Source organism: Gobius niger, assembly GCF_951799975.1.
Source record: "Gobius niger genome assembly, chromosome: 3".
NCBI classification, from domain to species: domain Eukaryota; kingdom Metazoa; phylum Chordata; class Actinopteri; order Gobiiformes; family Gobiidae; genus Gobius; species Gobius niger.
The window spans coordinates 27805843-27827397 of NC_136854.1; the positions used below are offsets into that span (position 1 = coordinate 27805843).

Here is a 21555-nt window from a genome sequence, read left to right on the forward strand (position 1 = left end):
GGAGGCTCTTAAGGGACTGCACATGCACACGGACACATACGCACGAAATCCTAAAGACGACTACAACTAAAGTTACGGATTTCTCTTTCTTCCGCTTTTTTTCCCCCGATATGAGAAAAAAGCAAAATGTGTTAGCCCTAGTCCTCCGTTTCTAAGAAGAATGGTTTCTGTGCAGCCAAAGCAAAGAGATTTTTTTTCAAACTCCCAATACAAGGACAAAGAAAATATGATAGGAATATAAACAAATGTGAGTCACTGTTGCACTAGGGTTTGAATGAACGAAAACAAAGGTTATCTTACAGCAAAAAAGTCGACTATGAATGAAGTGATTTGTATCGAGATCCCCGGAAAAATAAAGATATCATCGCCCAGAAATGGACAGTTTAGACATGTACTCCTCTGTCCCCAAGTACATCACAAAAAGTCTAAATTATAGTGCCACCCACAGTCATGTCTAGGTACTGCATGTACAGTTTGTGCAATTGTTTTTGAGTCTCTGTAATGGTCTGTCGCATGGTCGGTCAAGCTACTCTCAACTTTTAAGAATCCCGTGAAAATCTCATCTGTCCCTGTCGCCCAAGCTAAGTAACAGACCTCTCTAAGGCTCTTAATCCCTGCTTTGTAAACATCTTCCCTCCCTGCCTTTCCCTGAACTTTCATTGGTCGCTCTCGCTCTCTCCTTCATAGATCCAACTTGCCGCTGGCTTCTTCTCCGTCCTCCTCCTCTATCTGTCCCTACAGTTTTCTGTGTCGGGTCCCTGCCTAGTTAATCTAGAGGTGTCCCCCTGTCCACCCACCCTCCCTCCCGCCCACCCTCCCTCTATGGACAAACACATAGGGCGTGGGGGCCGTCTTTCGGGGGCCGCTAGCATCCCTCTCCCTCCCCCCAGATCAGGGCAGTGCAATACACAGATGGATGAGTTTCCCATTCACCCTCCTCCTGCCGAAGCACCTGCAACAACAACAAAAATCCAAAGTTAACGTGACCAAACTGCGCTACGTTCACTGTATGCAGAACTGTTCGGACTTACCTCCGCAGGCGGGTGTAGAGGCTCTAAACACCATAGCATGCTGCCAGTCTTTCTTTCAGAAGAGGGGGAAACTGTTCGGAAAACTGCTGCCAGTTCTCCTCCCCGACTTGTTCTTTGAAACCATGCAAGATCTGAAATGACAAAAGAAAAAATGGCTTAGGACAATCATAACAGAAGAAGCACAAATATGACACTAACACTACTAGGGCTGGGACAAAAAACCCTTTTGTTACGATCCGATACGTATCACAATATTCATACGCATTGCGATACAGTAAGTAAATACAATAAGTAATATGTTAACCTTAAAATGTGTAAAAAGAAAGCAGTCATGTGTCCAAAGTTTCTAAACCAAATGCCCTTTGACATATATCCAAGGCCGTGGGAACCCAGGGTGCTGAGGGTGCTGCAGCACTCTCTGGTGGATGGTTTGCGTATTCCAGTCAATAACAATAAATAGGAAATAACCAACAGAAAAGGCATTTTTGTGGGCAATCTTGTCCATCAGCACCCCCTAACCAAAATATGTTCCCACGGCTCTGCATTTATCGAAGTGTTGACGGAACAGGCGACTGTTTTTACATACCGAGATATGTTCTTACCATAGCTTATATGAGTTGATGCGTAACTATTCCTATAGCTCCAAACTGGGGTGAAGTTAGAAGCTACCAAGCTCTTAATGTCGTTGGTCTTTTTCCGTGACTGAGCGCACGCACAAAGACCCGACACATCAACTCGTCTAAGCTCAGGTAAGAACATATCTCAGTATGGAAAAACGGTGGCCTGTTCCTTTAAGATTGAAAAGGGCATTAACACAAAATGTAACAAAGTGCTGTGTAACATAAAAATGCTTCCAAACACAAGTACTGAAAGTATTAGTTATTGCCGTGATGTGTATGTTATGGAAAGTAACAAAAAATGTAAAAAATGTAAAAAAAATGTAAATATTGTTGTGCAGGTTGTTGTTGTAAAAGAAAAACGATTTTAGCTTCTTTTGCACCTGTAAAAATATTGAGTAGAAAGAGGGTGGGACTAAATAAGGTCACACTTCAACCCACTCTTTTTCGAACAAATGCTTTGTATTGTTATGCGTTACATGCATTATAATTGTTTTTAAATTGTTCGAAATAAACTAAAGTATATTATGTACCGATATTTGGCATTGCAGCATTACGTATTGTGATCCAATCCGATATTGGATTGTAATACTTAAAAAACCCTAAAAAATGACACTGCCTGACCAAAAAAAGAAACCACAAAGAAAAAGGTCACGCACTGTAATATTTTGTTGGACTATTCTGAAACCTGCCAGAGTGAATTACTTCCATACAAACTAGGGATGTCAAGACTAACCTAACAATTCTTTACCCAAATCTAAAAGCACCAAAATAGCACCAAAACAAGCATCAAAAGACAAAACAAAACAGGCGACAAGAAAGTGATGTAACAAAACAGTAAAAAATAAAGCAACAAAAACGCAACCAGAAAGCACCAAAAATATAACGAAAAAGTGACGACAATGTGAGGAAAAATCTTAGATCAGTTTTGTACTTTTTAGATGAGCCATTACACTGGCCTATAGGCTGTAAGGTCCAGTCAAGAAGCTTTTAGGATTTGGGTAAAGCTGACCAGAGAAAATGCACTGCACAGTTAAAGAGACTATACAGAGGTTAAAAATGTTAAAATTATGTATTTCCCCCAACATGTTCCTGCAATGTCCTAATGAGGAGAATGAACCCAGACCTATTCACCACAACTGCCTCTAAAATCCTGCACTGTCACTCAAAAAGGTGTTAGAAGCTGCAGTTACACGTCAGACCTGAGGTGGCAGTAGTGAGCATAAAATGACAAACTTGCATCTAGCCCCTTAAAAGTGGGGGTTAAGAGGTTAACCTGTTTTACAATTACCAAGGTTAAAAAAGCTCACGGTCGGTTACTCCTAAGAGCTTTAGGGCCGATAGTAAAGTCTCATGAGCCGTAACGCATGCCAAGAGACATGAAGTCAGCGGCAAGCTAGTGGACTCAGAAATATAGAATTGTGACACCCCTAATACAAACACTGCAGGCGGGGGGTTCAGTACCTTATAAAACATGTCTCTCAGATCATCTTTAGGGTTCACCCAGGAAGCAACAGCGTCACAGAAGAAGATGAAGTCCTGCTCAAGCAAAAAAAGGGGTGTGAGACATGCCCAGCACGAGCGTAACTGTAAAGCAAAGCCGACTCGCACCTGCACTACTCCTCCGGGGTTGACGCCAATCATCATGCAGATCCCACGGAAAGCAGAGTCTTTCTCCTCATTGTCTCGGATGTTTCGTAGAGATGTACACCTGGAGCGTTAATAAATCATCAGGGAAAGAAACTTGTCTCAAAAAACACAGCACTGCACCAACTTACCATGGGCGGATGAACTGAGGCAGCATGGGGGCAACCTCTTGAGGACACACGTAGCCCAATCGACCAATTGTGATGGCTTAAGGAAAAAGATATTACTAAGTTACAAAGAGCTTTTTTACATTCAACACTCGTATCGCTTTTCTGTTCAACTCTGAACTCTGGATGAGGTGACAAAAGCAGTACCGGTGTTCTCCAGCAGGGTCTTAGGGGTGTTGGGACGATTGATAATTTCGACCAGCTGATTGAGTACCATCGGGATGTAGGGCTGCATCTCCACTCCTTATGCGTAAAAGCAAAGAGAAAGCAAATCAGACTACAAAGTATATTCTGTACTATGTATCATTTATAACATACTTGAACTCCTGAACTCCAAATTGGACTAAATAATGTTGTTAAGTACATCAGGAAAAGCACATAACTTGAATGCGTTACTACAGCATTTAAGGACATGATCTCTGATTAAAAAGAGTAAAATAGCAGATGAGTCTGGAGAAGCCCAAGTACCACCATAAAGAACACATATCACAGTTTGAGAAGCCCATAACCATAACATTAATTTACCCATCTGCATGCAGATCTCCCCGATGGCCCAGGTAGCATTGTTGCACACCGAGATAAATTCTGGATTTAAATTCTTGCCAAGGATTGGCATAAATTCCGCTAAAAGGCATTAAAAAAAAAGAGGACATTTTAAATTGGATTAAAACAATACCATTTTCAAGTTGACTGCAAAGGTGACAATTATTACCAATACAAGGTTTGACATGAGGGAAGCAAGCCTTTGTTAAATCTCCGAGGAGGGCGAATGAACTCTGTCTCACTTCGGGCATTGTGTCCTGTGAAAGCAAATACTATTACACAAAGGTGGCCCCACATACGGACCGTTACTTTGTTTGCAGTCCGACTCGCCTGCATGCACTGGAACAGCAGAGTCATGATGTTACTGCGCGCTACAAGCGTGTCCACGTGTCCTCCCAGTCCCTCGGCCAAACCGCTCAGAAGATCCAGAGCAACGATCATAAAGTCTTTGTCTGGCGCCTCGTATTGATCTGGCTGTTGGCTGTACATCTACATCGAGAAAGATAGAATATACGGATTATGTGTAAGGTGATACTGCAGTGACTTTGCAATACATTGTGCAGCTCTAATGTACCATGGCCTGGGCGAGTGTCTTCTGGACCAGCGTGACGCAGCGCTGGTAGACGGGCTCACAGTACGGCAGGAAACCACTCTGCAGCGCCGTGGCGACAGAGGACAGACACTCGAGCAGAGGGAAGAGATCCTTATCCTCATCTTTCAGCTCGTTCCATTTGGCGATCAGTGGCGGCATCAGCTTCTGTATGTACTCCTGAAGAAAGAACAGCAAGTCAGTGCTTTGAGAACAATATTTGATCCGTTCTATGTACAGACCTATTTATAACTTCTATTTATCAAGTAGGAGGCACTAAAACAGTTTATTGTCTATTGGAAAAATGAACAGAATTCCTCCTACAGTGAAAAGAAATGTAATAATAAGAGTGGCATACATTAAAGGTACATGCTGACTATACATTCATACAGCCGCTGGATCACTAGAAGGTCAAATGCGCACAAACGTTTTTTGTATAAAAAGTTGCATAATGCATCTTTAATTATTCAGACTCTAGGCACTCATCAATCATAGTTTTGCGGTTTTTGAACATTCATAAAAGTCTAGATCTATGGTAAAGTCCCTTTCACTGCCCATGAAAGGTGCACCTTCTGAATTAGTCTGAGTGCAGATGTAGCTTTCTTTTACGAACTGAAAATAATGTAATTTGGACATTTCCGGTATCAGATTTCAACATAAGAGTAGAATGAAAAAAAACAAACAGATGGGAAAAAAATACATCTGGAACGCCCTGAATGTGGTATTTTTCTTCCACCGTGATGAAAATAAACTTACAGGTTGGTTTAAATGGTGTCCGACAGAGTCCGCCAACGTCCCAATGGCGTCATAAAGGATGAGGAGGTTTTTGTGCTGGTATTTTCCGAAAGCAAAAACCAGGGTGTCCAGGATGAAGCTCAGGTAAGGCACCAGCTCTGTACATGCTTCCTCTTCGAGAGTTGCAAAAGCACTGAAGGAAAGAGTCACGATATGAGGAATGAACAAACATCATTAAACTGTAGGGTTTCCCCATTAAAGGCTCTGTACCCCACCTGTTTCCATTATCTAAATTAAAATAACAGCTACGTATGCTAGTCTTGGTTCACACCCATTCGCCTCTTGACACTTGCACATGCATTAAATAAACCTACAATGTGTTCAGTACCTGCATGCCGCCTCTTGGACCCGCTTGTTACCGTCCAGGATACGTTTAAGCAGCTCGGTCATGAGTGGTTTGAGATGGGCGTCGGGGGGCTGGCTGACCACCCAGTGAGCGTAACGACTGAGGGTCCAGCAGGCTATGGAGCGCACTAGAGCCTTCTTGTCACACAAACACTGAATAAGGTGAGGAATGAGCTCCGGCAAATAGGGAACCATCCCCTGCATACAACCTGTAGAAGCACAACACACATTTGAGCAGGATGGGTTAGTTTTTGTTCAGTTTTATTCTAAACGGAACCCTCAGAACCCCTTGAATGTCAAAACAACTAGTAACAAATGCTATAACTCAGAGCCGGCACTCATTTGGCTTCTGTTGACATACTGAAAGAACATCTGCTAACCCTCTACATAAGTCAATGGGAAATGAACTGTTTTTTTTAAATAATTCTATCAACCAAAAATCTACAGACTATATTGACCTAATCATTATTTATTGAGAATTATGTCCACAGTCTTGCCATATTAATTTTGCGGCTAAAGGTTCTTTCAGTGTTTGACCTGGCAGTGCAGACGATGAACTTTGAGACACTTTTTGTTTCTTGTAGATTATGGCTAGAACAAAAATAAAAACAAAACATCTTCGATTCAATAGCTTGACGGTGAACAATTTGTAACGTGACAGCTAAAAGGCAGCCATAGACCACCATAGGATCCTCCAGCTCAAGATTACACTCTTTGAATTGTTGTGATGCTACGTAAAGGCAGCCTAGAGCTGTAGCTCAAGCCATCATTGAACCTAATACAAAATGTGCATCTGACGTTCACTCACCTTCAGCAATAGCTCCCAGGACCAGGATGCCAGACTCTTTGATGACCCAGTCGGGGTGGAAAAGCAGGCCTTTGAGGAGGGGTAGAAGATGAGGCAGCAACTCCTCACGAAACACGTTGGCCAGAACATCCAGGGCTGCGGCTGAACATTTCCCTGGTGGATGCAAAAGTGAAAGTAGAGAAATCTCCTTAGATATAAACAGCCTTTAGTGAAAAAACTCAAACTCTAAGGAGACGCATCATACAAAATTGTTTTATTTAAGCTTTCAACCATTTTGTAACGTTGCTCCCTTATCAAAAATATATAAGTCATATTTAGTTTTTTACTTCTAATTTACTTTGCTGAAGCTCTCTAATCTGCTTTCCCTGGATTTTATTGAGTCATAGATATAATCCAAAAGTGTCCTCCACATTATTAAAGCCCATAAAACATCGCCATAGCAGTTCTGCAATCTGCATTCAAACTGGGTTTATCATAGTGCCATGGATTGAACAGCATGTTTTTGGGTAAACAATACATGAAGGCTCACATACTGTTTTGATCATGTTTTAATTCCCCGCTGCTGCCAGCTGAGGGCGCTCAAACCAAACAGACACAAACCAACATAGCTCTAGGGATAAAGTCCCATTTCCATTAAAGTTCTATTATGGGAAATATTACGGCTGAAGTGCCAAAAAGCAGGATTATAAACGGTAATTATGCATGATATGTCCACTTTAAGGGCTCGATACACTTGGGAAAATGGAGCTGACTGTAGCTACAGCTTAATAAAAAAAACAATACTGACTATGCTTCTTAAAACATAGTAATCAGGAGCAGAAGACAGTTATGACATTTATGATGGGGATTTGGGTTAAGTTAATGCGATGTGTAACTTACGAAGATTCCAGTCAGACAGTGTATCATCATCGTCATCTTCGTCGTCATCGAAGTCCTCCCCCTCCTCTCCCTCGCCGCCTTCGTGCTGCAGAGTCACGGTTCTTGACTTGTGGAAACGTGGCTTGATGTCCTGTTCACTGTCAGGGACTGTTTCATCTTCCTCAACGTCTCCCTGTACAGGAAACAACAACATTTAGAAGAAGCCGTGAAAGTTGCAGGAGAATTGTTATTGTTTTTTATGATTCGGGAAATAGGTACCTTCAGTAGAATGATGTCGATTTCAGAATATTTCATGCCATTGACCAAAATCGGAATCAGCCTAAAAATACATGAATATAAATTAAATAACGGATTAGGATTAAAATATTTTGATGCAAGTACGAACTTACTGGACCAGGTGACCAGTCAAGGCCTCTTTACAGATGGGCTGCTCAGCAAGTGTTAACCAGAACTCACAGGCTTCCAGAGCTACATTCTCATCTGGGTCTTGGGTCCTCTGCAGCATGTACTAAACAAAGAAATATTGCAAATGGTGTTATGAGAAAAGCGCTTTATGACGTGATTATGGGTGGATGATTAGATCTACAGCTCACCTGGATGATGCTGTGCATGTGGGGGATGAGACGATCAATGCGGACCTCCAGCAGCATCACCAATGCTCTGCACACGTTCTTCCTGACTTCACAGTCCTCATCTCCAGCCAGAACAAACAAACTCTGCAAATCAAAGGAATTGAAAATATTGTTAAATTTTACTCCATTTATACACAATATGAAAAGATAACGAGACTCAACACAGCTTAATTAAAAGAGTGCAAACCTCTATAAACGTGTCAATATTATCCATGAGAGCTTGGGCTCGACCAATGATGAACTGGTTCACACATGCTATGGCATGGGATCTACGGGGAGCACATACGGACTGTTACTGTAAGCGTTACAAAGAAACATTATGCTTTTTTCAAAATGCAGAGCACAATTTATTTTCCATCAGAGAATTGGAAAAATAGAATAATTAGTTCCACAACATTCCTCCTCTGCTTATAAATGGGATGTGTTGGTTTGACATAACTCTAACAAAACTCTAACAAAACACACATATTTACTCAAACAGGCCACAGTTTGTTTACAAACATTAGCTCATCTCTCTGTTGACTTTACACTTCAAGTGACTGTTCATGATGTGAGTCACCAACCTTATCTTGGGGCTGCAATGCTTGAAAAACTGGAGAAACTGGGGGATCATGATGTTTAGAGGTCGGTTCAGAGCATCACTGTCCAACAGCTCAGATGAATCTTCACAAATCTTCTGAAGTGCTCCAAACGAACCCTTAAATAACAATAACAGTCAAAGGACCACAATAGACTATAAAGATAAGGTTTGAATTCTATCAAAGCTGAATTAGCCTAACCTCACAAGTGTTGTAGTCCTCTGAATTCAGAAGATTACAGAGCTGGGGCAGCAGCTCGGGCCAAGCCTTAAGCTCTCCTTTAGAAGCTATAGTTGTTATCAGGATTCCTTCGTACCCAGAAACAATTGCAGACAATTATACACAACCCAAGAAGAATAAAAGGACAAACGGTCCAAACAAATGACAGCATCTAGAACTTTAGCCTCTACTCCCACACAGCCACATTACCTGCTAAATTTCAACCTCCTACATAGACATAGTGAACTGACTCACAGTGTGCAGACATGCTGCCTAGATATTTTCTTACGCAAACACCCACCAATAGTAGCTCTGATAAGCGGTGAGGGGTCTCCAATGTTATTGAGGCATTCGCGCTTGATGAAGTCTGCCACGTTGGGGGGAAAGTTTTGGTAATGAGCCTTTACATTATTCTTCAGTATCAGACCGCTGAGAGAACGAGTTGGCTCATCTTAGGAAAAAAACAAAAACAGTGGTATAACACATACATACAAAAAGGGAAATGAAACTATTTGAATCACAAGCACTTCTTCCCTGATGTGTGTACCTACCTTCAGATTTCAGGCTTGTGAGGACAAAAATAAGATAGTTATTAAAATCTGGAAATTGGTTGAGCTGTTCCAGTTTCTGTATTTTTTGTCAAGGAGAAAATCAAAAGAGCACTGTACTGTGTAATGTATCTTGAGGCATGAATCAGCTTTGATCTATTCATCTTTTTTACACACATTACACAACACATTAAAAGGGTTGATGTAGGATACTTCTTGCACTGCTCGTTGTGTTGCTGTGTCCGGAGACTGTGAATCCTTAAGAAGCTGGAGCACTTGCTGCAGACCCTGTTCATCTGGCTGCCACTCCATCCTACTGGATACAAACACAATCTACCTGATACTTCACAGACAAGACATGACACGTATAGCCTGACCAAGGTCGCACACATAATGCTTTGTAGGCACGTAACATGATGTGATGTACTGTGTCATCAGCTCTATATCAAAACGCTACTCTAGTAATATGGCTACTGGGAGCAACTAGTGAATTATATGCCTGCTCTGCCTGCCCAATCATTCAAATCTACTCACACAAAAATAAGCAGCATCCAAATGTTACTGTGCCCTTTCAGATAATGTCAGTGTTGTGCAAAAACAGTGAATCACATCATATCCTGAATATCCCAAATCTGACCTATGTTTCTTTAGGAGGCCCAGACACAACAGGCGCAAATGGTTTGGATCATCAGGCTAACAAACTAGCGCAATAGCGACGAGGAAATTACGCGTTACATGCGCATATCTGACCAACAGCTTGACCCTATGGCAAATCCGCGGTAATACAGGGAACATAACGATGTGGGGAAAATGCGCTATTACGCACAGCAGAGGGAGGCAGTCCGATCAAATCCCCGACAGCTAAAGGTAGCTAACAGCTAGCTTCAACTTGAAAGTACCGCGAAGACCTTACCTGGTCACTCAGTGTGATCGGAATACTGTGAGTCACAATGGCACGTTTACAGCTGTCTTAATAACATCAAATAGTGTATGACTGTAATCTGGCTAATTGCAAACTTGTGTTTCTGTCGTAATATGGAACTATGCTAGCTGGTATTTGACAGAGATTGCATGCCTTGCAATCAAGCCGGTGATTGGTGTGTTCACTGTCGGCTTCCGTAGACACTCTATTTTGTTTGGTCACGTTCAGCAGAGCAAACGTTTGTTGCGCTCAAAAACAGTGCGTAATTGCCCTTTTTTAATTCAGAAAGTTATACTGATCATTGTCGCTGTGTTTGCGATTATATTGACATAGGACACGAGTTGTTACGCGCACCGCTGACAATGTTCCGTTTCTGACCACCAGATGGCAGCATCAAATGGCATACCTGTTCGTGACAACTGCAAATTAAATTATGAAATGTTGTTGGGCGTGGGCTGAACATTGACACATTATACCAGCATGTTTTATGAGTTTAAAGTGTAACACCTATGACCATGCACATTTACTTAAACTTCATATTTATGCAAACATTAAATTCGCTATGCTATTAATCTTCAACATAAACAGGCCAAATGCATTAGATCGATGGTCTTCTGTTGTCGGAACAGGCGAGTTTGGAAATCACCAAATGAGGACTACTTCCCTTAGTTATGAAATCTTGTAAAAAAATAAAAAAAAAATGCATCGCTGCAGCTTGTGGAAAAGTGGAAGTCAGCTAAAAGTTTTCAATAAATTACAGACCAAATACTCAAACCTTTGCTTCTTTATTAGCCCATAACTTTTATCCTTCACAATCACAGTGACAAAACACATTACATTGCAATTCTTCCATTATAGATCAGAACTTTGATGAGATGAGAAAGTAGATGAGATGAGAAAGATGAGAGGAGATGGAAAGGCTCAACATAGAGAGCTTATTTCACTCTTGCTGCAGCCCCACTTGCAACAGGCATTGGAGAGTCCCACCACTACATCTCTGCCTTTTCTGTCTGCACTTCTTAGGGCTTCCAGAACCTCTTCTAACATCGGAGAGCGGGCTGACCGACTGAATCCTGCGGCAGCAGATTTGTCTTCAGATGTCTGGCCTTTCCATATGTCGAACGGTGCTGGATCTTGGCCCTCGGAGATCTGAGGCATGGGATTTGAGCTCCATGGGTCAAAGTTCTCTACTCCGGTAAGAGCTGATAAAAGGTAAAAATTAGTTGATGGTTTGTCCTTTATAAGATAAAAGCTGCAGTATCACAGTAGTTAGAAGCACTCACCTGAATCTCCCACACTCCTCCTCCAGCGAGACCCTCCACATGTGAAGATGACAGCTCGAATGAATTCTCTGCCACACAGCTTTACCCCGTAGAAGGACGGATGGTCTTCATTGCACCGCACCCTGTTGACAAGTGCCACTAAAAGGCCTAAAGTCAAAAGCGCTGCTTTCCACATGGTCAGGACAAAAGGTTCTAAACTGCTCTATTGCAGCTGCAAATGTATCTGTTTGGTGTATCCTGGATGCCCATTTTATAGATGTCAAAAAGCTGGGGGAAATAATTCAGTTTACCACCACACTCAGTCACACACAGTCATACCAAAGATAACACCAGAGACCTTTAGGGGCAACAATGCTCACAGAGAAAGAGCAAAATGATTAGGAAAAGTACTGCAATGTGGCACAGTGTGTCAACAGGGTGTATTGCAATCTCATCACCTGTAACCTTTTGGTGGCCTTTTTGTTTTACGCATTAGCTGAGGGATGCTGTGGGTCAACATTTTTGACATTTTGTTATCTGCCCTGCAGAGGATGAACATCTCAATCCTTTCACTCAAGCATGATGCTGGCACATCCTACAATACACTAGGGCTGGGCAATGAATGAACTGTTAAATTGTGTTATCTGATTCTTTTACTTATGCCTATGCTTCTTCCATTCGATGCATAGGCCATGAGCAAGTTTCCTCTATTCATGTAACTCTACATTCATGAAAAATGGCAAAATAATAAAAGTGAGATCCCTCTCATAATGTCCACGCTAGTAAGGGAGTAAAATGTGGTACACTGCAAGACCTGTGTGCACTGTGCATGTAATAGGTTGCGTTCACATGTCACAACATTCTAAAAAGCCTAAAATGTATAACTGAGTTGGTGCAGCTAAGAAATCTATTGTGGTAACTATGGTAACCGTTAAGATGCTGAGTTTTGAGCTTGGTTTATGGATTATAGCTCTGTAATATGAGCTATCGCGATGTCATCACATCTGAGGGCTAAAATATTTTTAATGTTTTAGATAAATAAACTATAATTTTCGATAATAGGCACAAAGGAAACAATGTCATTTTATAAAACAGCGTTCGAGGCCTAGATGCATCAGCTGTTGCCTACCATTCACCAAAACATTCTGCAGAAAATCGCAGTAGTAAACAACAAGAGCAATCACTCATATGACTGGACCATCCACATTAAACAAACGTAACGAAGTTAAACATCTTCTCTCTCAGCACAAGGTCAAATTACTGTCTCATAAAGTGTCCAGAATGACAATATTTTATATTGTGTGATTGATGTTGGTGAAATGAAAGGACTTTCATCCATAAGATTAATGGTGAATCCATTTATATCAGGGAAAACATTTGCTGATCTTCTGTTTGGAGATTTATTTCCAAAACGGTGTCTCACCCATTGAGTTGTAAAGGCACCTGCTTCAGTAGAAATAATGAAATGACTTTCAAGAATGTCATGAATACAACTTATTATTATATATTATAAAGTATTTTTATCGATTGCAAACTAGCAGAGATGTTGTTTATAATCACGACATTGTGAAACGCGCTTTATAAACTCATCACTGTGAAGAATGTATTAGGAAAGTCAAGAATGTGTTTGAACCACAACTGTTTACATTTCACACAATTATTCTTTCATTGTTTGTAAAGAAAACAAAAAACAAATATAGAGCCTTTAAGATCAATTAAACTTGTAGCAGACCAAGAGATATGAAAAATAATGAAGATAAAGATTAGAGTTTTTGGCCGCCCAGCCCCACTGCACACCCTTATCAAAAGACTGAAGTGTTGGAAATCCAGTCAGTCATGTAGCAATGGCCAGGCGAGGACGAGATAGGAGTTTTATCAAAGTCTGATGTCAAATAAAAAGTTGACTGTTTTATCTCTTTACCTGACCTGATATCCTGCATAATCAAAAAGTTAAATCAGAGACGATAAGCCAACGTTGCTCTATTTAACTTGATTGACACAGACCAGCGACCAATGATCGAGCAGTCGGTGCCGTGATGTCTCGACCACCTACCGAGCCGCCCAATCAGCGTGAGGGGTGGGGCGGGGCGATGACGGGAGGGTAGCAACAGTTGCCCCGGTGAAGGCTAGGCGCCATAGCCACGGTAGTCCTGGCGACAAGAACCAAGCAACGGGAGTCAACAACAACAACCTAAATCAAAGAGGTAAAAACTTTTACGATAAAAATACACATTTTTCAATCGTACGGGAGGTAAACAAAGTGAAATTAGGGCATATCATTGCGCATTTTACTTTACATTTGTGCTTCTACAAAATCGTCCGCGTTTACGGGATTTTTTGGTCATGCGTGTCCGTGCGGATGAAAGTGGTTGCTAGCTTCTTTCCGAGCGCAGACCGTTGTTATGGCGATGTCAGATCTTTGATAAGAGCACAAGATGGCGGGTGTGCCGTGATGTCAGTCCTACTTTTTGATCACTAGTTTTAATGTTGTGGTTATCCAGTATAGTTGCGAAGATGTGCTTTGTGACTTTCTACGATTGGCGTTGGTGCCGTGGCGTGCGGTAGCTCGCGCTGATTAAATGACACGTAGAAACTTGCTCTACGACGCAAGTTACCATGAGTTGCTAGGTGGTGGTGGAGGAAGCTGTTACTCTTGCTTTCTCAACTCTCTTTCAAGCAAGCTCTTTCTACAACTATCCCAAAGACGATGTAATCTTGGAAGTGTTGCCGACTGTGTACCATGTACCGTGGTTGTTGGTGATTTTTATTGCGGATTTGTGCGTTATTAAAACTTTTGATCTGCAATTGAATGTGGCGAGTAACGAGTTCCTGCGCAAGCACAATGTGGCGGATGATCATCTGATTGTGTCGTTGCCGTGTTTGTTAAAAGCAGGAGTGGCCTATGCAGAGGAAGGCCCAATCCAATCTGACTGACATGTGTGAATTCATTCCTAGCACGGGGCTGTTACAGAGAGCATTATTCTGACCAGTTTGTCAACATCATGTCTTTTGAGCCAAAAATCATAACAAAAAAGTTATGTGCCATAAGTTTAATGGCGCATAATAATAACACGTTTAATCTTATCGTATTATTATATCTTGCCTGTTACTTAGTTTGCATAAAACACCATAGTGTATCGTCGCAAAAGTAAATCAATTTTTTTCCCTTCAAAATAAACAGACTTTACATTTTAAAACACTTCAATACATTATCTCAGACAGTTGAGAAGTACTTGTTCAACTGTCATCAATGCACCTTAAGTATAAAGTACTATATAAAACACTGGATCTAAAAACAAATGAAAGAAAAAGCTTGTTTAATTTGTTTCTTTCAACTTCTCCATGTATGTATGTTAAATTGTAAACTCCAGACTCTAAATCAGTGTCCTTTCTTTTTCTCCTCAAAAGAAGGTGCCTCAAATCAGCGGTTGCCATGGCGACTCCTCGATACTCTGAGGACCTTCAGCCTCAGCAGGCTAACACCGTCACCATAGCAACACCGGCAGCAGCCACACCCTCCTCCACAAAGAGTTCTCACTTCCTGCCTGACATCCCCCCAGCCTCCCGGACCATTTCATCAAACAACCAGTCTCTGCCAGCCCCCAAAACTGCACAGGTCTCCCCCTCTCAGTCACAGAAATCCGTGGTCCTGACCAATCCCACCCAGCGCTATGTGACCAGTGAAGTTCAGCGGTCGACAACTCAAAAGAGCAATGAAAGCAGCTCACCCCAGTACATCGTGGTAACAGTTACAGGTGAGTGGCACTAAAGTAACAGTCACAGTCTCATGAAGTTACAAACACAATGACAAGAAACTACATGCCCCATGAGCTTGTTTGGTGAGATGAATTCTGTAACAATTTCATCCTAAAGACTTCAAATAATATTATACTTGTATGAAACAGCACTTGTATGTTCAGACACTGACAGAAAGTTGCCTATGAGGGTTAAGGTTCTTGATAGGTAATAAATATGGCAGTATGGACGGCTTTACATACTGTACATTAAGAATGATGCTCTCTCACACACTTCTTATTGTTGTATTTACTCTAGTTCCAACACATAACTTATGCAATCACTTTGACATTCACTTTTGAAAAATTAAAGTAAAGGCTGTGTCTGAGTTTATTTTAGGGCTTTCTATTTGTAGATCATTTTGTCGCCATACTATCAAATGACACTGTGCATACCCCTGCGTCACAGCTGTGGTGTGCGTAAGGCCCGGGGGAGCAGGTCTGCTTAACTCTATTGATTTTATCACGATTCCCTTCATACTGTAGAGTGGGGACATGTAGCCAAGAAAAAAAAAAAATAATAATTATATTTTATGATCCTTTATGTGCAGTGCAAGCTTCGTTCTGTGTTCTCACTTTAGGGAAATCTGGTCCGTATCAAAGCTGTGTTGAACATACACAGCTGGATCACGTGAGACATTTGTTTGCCACCACTCAAAATCCTTCCCATTCATTTTTCAGTTAGTTCTCATTCTAATGCCATTGTTAAAAGAATTGCTTATTCTTCATTTGGACAAAAGTAGAGTGATGTGTTGTCTACAAGATAATACATTTCAAAATTGTTGTTTGGAACATATGGAAAGTGACACGAATGACAAAGGGAAAAATGCTTGATTTGATTCAAAAAGTGTTCAAAGAAAAAAGTGACAATACAGCATTTCTGTATTTATGTATTGCCCACTGTCTACGGTTTATCGTCTTGTTACAGTGATGACAGTTTGCAACAACCTTTATTTGTTTACACAGACGAAAGGTGAAAATTGACACCTGTGCTTCTCTTGTTTTGAAGTTTATTTTCATTGTGGACTGTCCCAGCCAGTGTTAAGGTTTACTACAATTCTTTCGAGTCGCTTATTACTCTCGTGTTTGCGAAAGTAAATATATTTATATATATTTTACCTGAAGTTGGAAAAAAGCAGGCCATGGCCACACAGCCTCCATCCTTTCTCATTCTCCTCTTTCATCCGATCTGCATGTTTACAAGATGGAGGGATTTCTCTCTCCATCTGGGGAGATTAGCTGTCCAAGGCTGTTCTTCTCCATGCAGAATATAAGGATGGAAGCAGTGGTAGCCAAGCATAAGCTGTAAAATATGTTTTGCGGTGGCTGCTACTACGAGTTTGGGACAGTTTGTCGTGAGTTCTTGGCTCTTCTGTATTTTCACATTTGTTCATGGTCATTTCCTCTCCATCTCTTGTTCTCAGAGGGTTCAGTACACTCCAATGACAGTCTGTCTGACTCCAGCCCGCCTGCCCCAGGGGTCCCCACTCAGGTCGTCCAGCCCGTGCAGACCACATCGCAGCAGGTAAGTCCTCACAGTCACACACAACTTCTATCATTTCATTTTGTACATAACGAATGGAGAAAATAGTGAATTGTGAATATTCCAGCAGAGGTCAGTGTTGCAGGCCGTCTCGCAGGCAGCAAAGAGAGCTCAGTCAGGCCACTTAAACAGCCTGCACTTAAACCAGGAGGTAAAACGACAGTCTCGATGCTTGTAACTCTCTTGACTTTGTTCAGTTACTTAAAATACTGCTTTCACTTTCACACAATGCAGCCATTTGACGCTTTAAGTGAAGTAGTAAACTAACGAGGCATGTCTGTTGAGCTCTAACTAGAGTGCAAAGTTGGAAATACTACATGCCTGCCAGCTCTATTTTCTCTACTTTACACACCTTTGTGCTCCTACTAATCTCCTGTTTATGTCTCTAAAGGTTTTGGCTGAGCCGTTGCCGGTATCAGTACTAACAGAAACTAACAAACTCTAGCATCTATTTAAATTGTTGTGGTTTGATTAGTGTTATTTAATCTCAGTCTTATCTCCGTTGCCAGGTGGAGCATGTGTACTCTGGTCAGGTGCAGTATGTTGAAGGAGCTGGTGATGCCCCTTTCAACACATCCACAATGTAAGTTTTAAAACACTTCAACAACTTCACTCTCCTTCTTGGTATCTCACCCTCTCACTCTCTTTCTTTTAGCCGCTCCAGCAACTACTCTTTCTCCAACTCTCCTCTCTACTCCCAAACCCCTCCGACATCCTCCTCCAACTACTACGAAGCCACGTCCAGCTCCGAGTCAGACATACCAGGCGCAGTGGCCTCTCAGTCTGTCCCAGCGGGGCAGACGACAGGGGCAAACACTGCCACAGCTGCGGGCGGGGCAGGCTATATCCTCCCGGGGGGGTTCGTGCTGGGAGCTGGGGCAGGGCAGAGCTTCTCCGGGTCGAACTCCCGCGCTCCACCTGCAACTGTGAGTTTCCTTTGTTAAATCACAGAGCTGCACAATATGAAAAAGATGTGCTATGTCTCCTGTTCCTGTTAACCTTATTGATAAACTATACAAAATTATGTAAAGCATGAATAGAAGGTTTATTTCTGTTTTAATTTGTGAACTGCGGCGTTGGCTAACCCTTTAACATGTAGTATTATGGGTTTACAAATATTACATTAGCTCATACCTCTCAATAACCACACAAGGTATTTGATGAGTGACTATACATTTTAGGTGCAGTGGTTGGTCGACAACTACGAAGGAGCAGAAGGTGTGAGCCTGCCCCGCTGCACTCTTTACTATCACTATCTGCTGCATTGCCAAGAGCAGAAACTTGAGCCTGTCAATGCTGCGTCTTTTGGAAAACTTATTAGGTCCGTCTTCATGGGTCTTCGCACAAGAAGATTAGGCACAAGGTAAGTGAGCGGCAGTCGAATCAACCGGCATACAATCATTCCCTGGTTAAATCATTTGTATTTACTGTTTACTGTCAGAGGGAACTCCAAGTACCACTACTATGGCCTGCGGATCAAGTCGGGCTCCCCTCTGCTCCGACTGATGGATGAGCATCAGCACATGGCCATGAGGCAGCAGCCATTTTCACAGAAGACAAGGTGAAGTGTCTCAATTAACTGTTTCATAGTCAACAAACACATCCTCATTGCTTGTCATAATAAGTGTGTGGATTGTACGTGGCTAAAGGAGTGATTGTGTTTTACTCATCAGGATAAAGCCCCTTCAGAAGACACAGGGGATTGCCAATGGGACATCTGGCTTGGCTGGCCAACAACAGGCAGCTGGACTGTGTGATATTTCAGCTCAGGTTCAACAGTACCAGCAGTTTCTGGGTGAGAACATTTTATAATATCTATTCTTGTATTTATTTGGACCTTCTCTTACTATAGTAAAGAAACATGTTTACATACATTTGGTTTTGCTGGTCATATCTATCCTCTCATCCTATCACTCCCCCCCCCCCTATTAACAGAGGCATCACGGCCACTGCCAGAGTTTGTGGAAATGGATTTACAGGGTCAAGTGTTGCCTGAAGGAATCCTCATGGAGCACCTCAAAGCCTTTCAGAGTCTCTACAGAGAGCACTGCGAGGCATGTACCGCTGTTGTTGCATTTGTAATGGAAAGGTTTGTCAATAATAAGTCATTGGTGTTCTGTGACCACAGGCTGTTATGGACGTGATGATCAATCTTCAGTTCACCCTTGTGGAAACACTCTGGAAATCCTTCTGGAGGTTCAGTCAAAATGAGACAGAATCCCTCAGCCTGTAAGTGTCAGCATAGGCACAGGTTAATAAAAATGCATTTATCTTAAACATACCACTGGATTCTTTTAGACACAATGAGTCGGAGAAGCGTCTGCCTAAGGTCTGTCTGGTGATGCTGTGTAAATTTGAGCCAGTCCTTCGCTGGACCAAACGGTGTGACAATCTGCTCTACCAGACTCTAGTGGAGATCCTTATTCCTGATGTACTGAGACCTATTCCCAGTAAGCCACTTCCCACTGTCAGTGTGTTATTACAAATTAATATATTACTGAAGTAACTATTATGTCTGTCCAATTCTGTGTCAGGTGCCTTAACTCAGGCCATTCGCAATTTTGCTAAAAGTTTAGAGAGTTGGTTGTCTGGTGCCATGATGATCATCCCTGAAGAGATGGTTCGCATTAAGGTTCTGACATGTCCTACTAATTGCCTCATCTGAATGTGTTCATCTCTCTTTGCCGTCACAACCTGATCTGATTTTATTTTCTAAACTAGGTTGTTTGTGTGAACTCATTTTCCCAAACCCTGCGCCGCTACACCAGCCTGAATCACTTGGCCCAAGCAGCGCGGGCTGTCCTCCAGAATACAGCCCAGATCAACCAAATGCTGTCAGACCTGAACCGAGTGGATTTCACCAATGTCCAGGTTTGGCTTGGTGTAACTCTGTTGGACCTGTTGTTGTCTGTGTGCTCACTGGAGTGTCTGTGCCCCTCACAGGAGCAGGCGTCCTGGGTGTGTCAGTGTGAGGATGCCCTGGTGCAGCGTTTGGAGCAGGACTTTAAAATGACTCTCCAGCAGCAGAACTCGCTGGAGCAGTGGGCCTCGTGGCTGGACAGTGTGGTCACTCAGGTGCTCAAACCGTTCGAGAACAACCCGGTCACTTTACCAAAGGCAGCCAAAGCTTTCCTGCTCAACTGGTCCTTTTACAGGTGACTTTATAAATTAGAGGCATGAGAATAAGGAAGAATAAGACAGTGAACGTTAACCTTTGTTCTTACTCTAGTTCAATGGTTATCCGGGACCTGACTCTCCGCAGCGCTGCTAGTTTTGGCTCTTTTCACCTGATCCGCCTGCTCTACGACGAGTACATGTATTACCTCATAGAGCACAGAGTGGCCCAGGCCAAGGGGGAAACTCCTATCGCTGTGATGGGAGAGGTACACTCGTCATTTGATAATAGTCGTTTAAATTGTCACTATTGATGCATATTGTTTGCTTTTTCTAGTTTGCCGGCACAGTAAAGAGGCGCCACTCACCAGAGAAAGGTAAACTAATAATCTATAGACCTTTTTGCTGCTTACATCATCAGTGACATCAGCTGGAGGCTGGAAGTGATCAAGAGGAGTAAGATTAAACTAAAACTAAAAAATGTGGTCCTGTTGTGGCTTAAGAACAAGAGGAAAGACATTTGAGACGATAAAATAAAGTTTATCTGATATTTCCAACAACAGTTAGACGTTTATCATTACTATGACAACGGCTACAATGGAAATAGATAGGAATCTAGCTTCCCGCCTCCAGCTAAGCCCAGAGTGTTTACAATTAAAGGGTCTATAGTGAATGGGTGTGTATGGGTACCAGGCATAAAATCACTTTATCTTTCCACACAAAAATCCTATCACTAAAAATTTCAAGTTCTTCCTGATGGTTTGTTGTATTTACTGTCTGTTGCTCACTTTAGAAGAGGAAGAGGAAGAAGACGACAGTGACGAAGAGAGTGGAGACATTGTGCTTCAGGCCAGCTCCTTAAACTCTGAGGAGAAAGAGTCACTCGAGCCGCCGACCAAACAGCTCAGAACAAGCCTCAATCTGCTCCCAGAGTCACACAGCACATCTTAAACACAGTCGGCTTTAGGTTATCCATGTCTTTTTAAGTTAAACATGGCAGTGTATTGATTCGCTGTGGTGTTGTGAGCTAACTGCGGTTGCGAGTGTAAACTTTTCGGGAGTACAGGAGCTAAAAATTAGCCTCTTGCCAAATGTTTTTTAAATCTTAATTTATGCTCATTTAATTATCATATTCCTTGTGCCTTTCCCATCTTCCCAGTGGCTGTTTAGATGATAAACCATGTATGTCAAGCCTTTATAAAATATGTAAGTCTATATATATCAAAGTATATTATTGTATCCCTTTTACCCGCCTTAACCACTGACCTGACTGCTGTGGTAAAATCAAATGGCACCAACACTACAGTGCTCCACATTGTATCCAAGGCAATGACTATGCACAAGAGCACTGCACCATATACTGTTTATTGTGACATGTGTTTAGCCATATTTTGTACAAGTTATTGATTTGGCTAAGTGTGCCTTTGCGAGATTTATAGGTGGAAATGTGTGTTATATATTCTGTAACATTGGTTTAATAAACAAAGGGTCATGTGATACAGGCTCAGTGTTTTGGATGACA

At 42.0% G+C, this 21555-nt stretch overlaps 3 protein-coding genes across 3 annotated transcripts; 1 reads left to right on the forward strand and 2 right to left on the reverse strand.

Moving 5' to 3' along the window:
* Positions 1-816: 816 nt before the first annotated feature.
* On the reverse strand, positions 817-10492 carry tnpo2b (transportin 2b). The gene is made up of 24 exons (XM_079552734.1): positions 10312-10492; positions 9612-9714; positions 9402-9477; positions 9152-9301; positions 8833-8939; positions 8617-8750; positions 8241-8322; positions 8015-8137; positions 7811-7929; positions 7680-7740; positions 7422-7593; positions 6543-6695; positions 5718-5943; positions 5351-5522; positions 4580-4774; positions 4336-4494; positions 4175-4262; positions 3988-4086; positions 3610-3705; positions 3427-3502; positions 3260-3359; positions 3113-3187; positions 1032-1162; positions 817-952 (listed from the first exon to the last, which is right to left on the reverse strand). The coding sequence occupies exons 2-23, from the start codon at positions 9708-9710 to the stop codon at positions 1055-1057; spliced, it is 2670 nt and encodes an 889-aa protein (XP_079408860.1). The 5' UTR covers positions 9711-9714; positions 10312-10492; the 3' UTR covers positions 817-952; positions 1032-1054.
* Positions 10493-11101: 609 nt separating this feature from the next.
* Positions 11102-11844, reverse strand: rln3b (relaxin 3b). The gene is made up of 2 exons (XM_079553603.1): positions 11604-11844; positions 11102-11522 (listed from the first exon to the last, which is right to left on the reverse strand). Exons 1-2 carry the CDS (start codon positions 11776-11778, stop codon positions 11242-11244), a joined length of 456 nt encoding a protein of 151 aa, XP_079409729.1. The 5' UTR covers positions 11779-11844; the 3' UTR covers positions 11102-11241.
* Positions 11845-13598: 1754 nt separating this feature from the next.
* rfx1b (regulatory factor X, 1b (influences HLA class II expression)) lies at positions 13599-20984 on the forward strand (the record flags this gene model as incomplete). Its single annotated transcript, XM_079553776.1, has 18 exons — positions 13599-13786; positions 14991-15337; positions 16801-16901; positions 16990-17070; positions 17429-17502; positions 17575-17845; positions 18101-18282; positions 18361-18480; positions 18593-18714; positions 18855-18973; positions 19048-19148; positions 19218-19369; positions 19454-19551; positions 19641-19790; positions 19863-20074; positions 20149-20302; positions 20371-20410; positions 20827-20984. Exons 2-18 carry the CDS (start codon positions 15016-15018, stop codon positions 20982-20984), a joined length of 2457 nt encoding a protein of 818 aa, XP_079409902.1. The 5' UTR covers positions 13599-13786; positions 14991-15015.
* Between the last annotated feature and the right edge of the window lie 571 nt (positions 20985-21555).

Coding starts and splice junctions, on each gene's coding strand:
- rln3b (XM_079553603.1), bottom strand. CDS start 11,778: ATGTGGAAAGCAGCGCTTTTGACTTTAGGCCTTTTAGTGGCACTTGTC. Junction 11,523..11,603: donor GAGGAGTGTGGGAGATTCAG/GTGAGTGCTTCT, acceptor ACCTTTTATCAG/CTCTTACCGGAGTAGAGAAC.
- tnpo2b (XM_079552734.1), bottom strand. CDS start 9,710: ATGGAGTGGCAGCCAGATGAACAGGGTCTGCAGCAAGTGCTCCAGCTT. Junction 9,478..9,611: donor CACAACGAGCAGTGCAAGAA/GTATCCTACATC, acceptor CAAAAAATACAG/AAACTGGAACAGCTCAACCA. Junction 5,944..6,542: donor CCTGGGAGCTATTGCTGAAG/GTGAGTGAACGT, acceptor GTGCTTCTACAG/GTTGTATGCAGGGGATGGTT.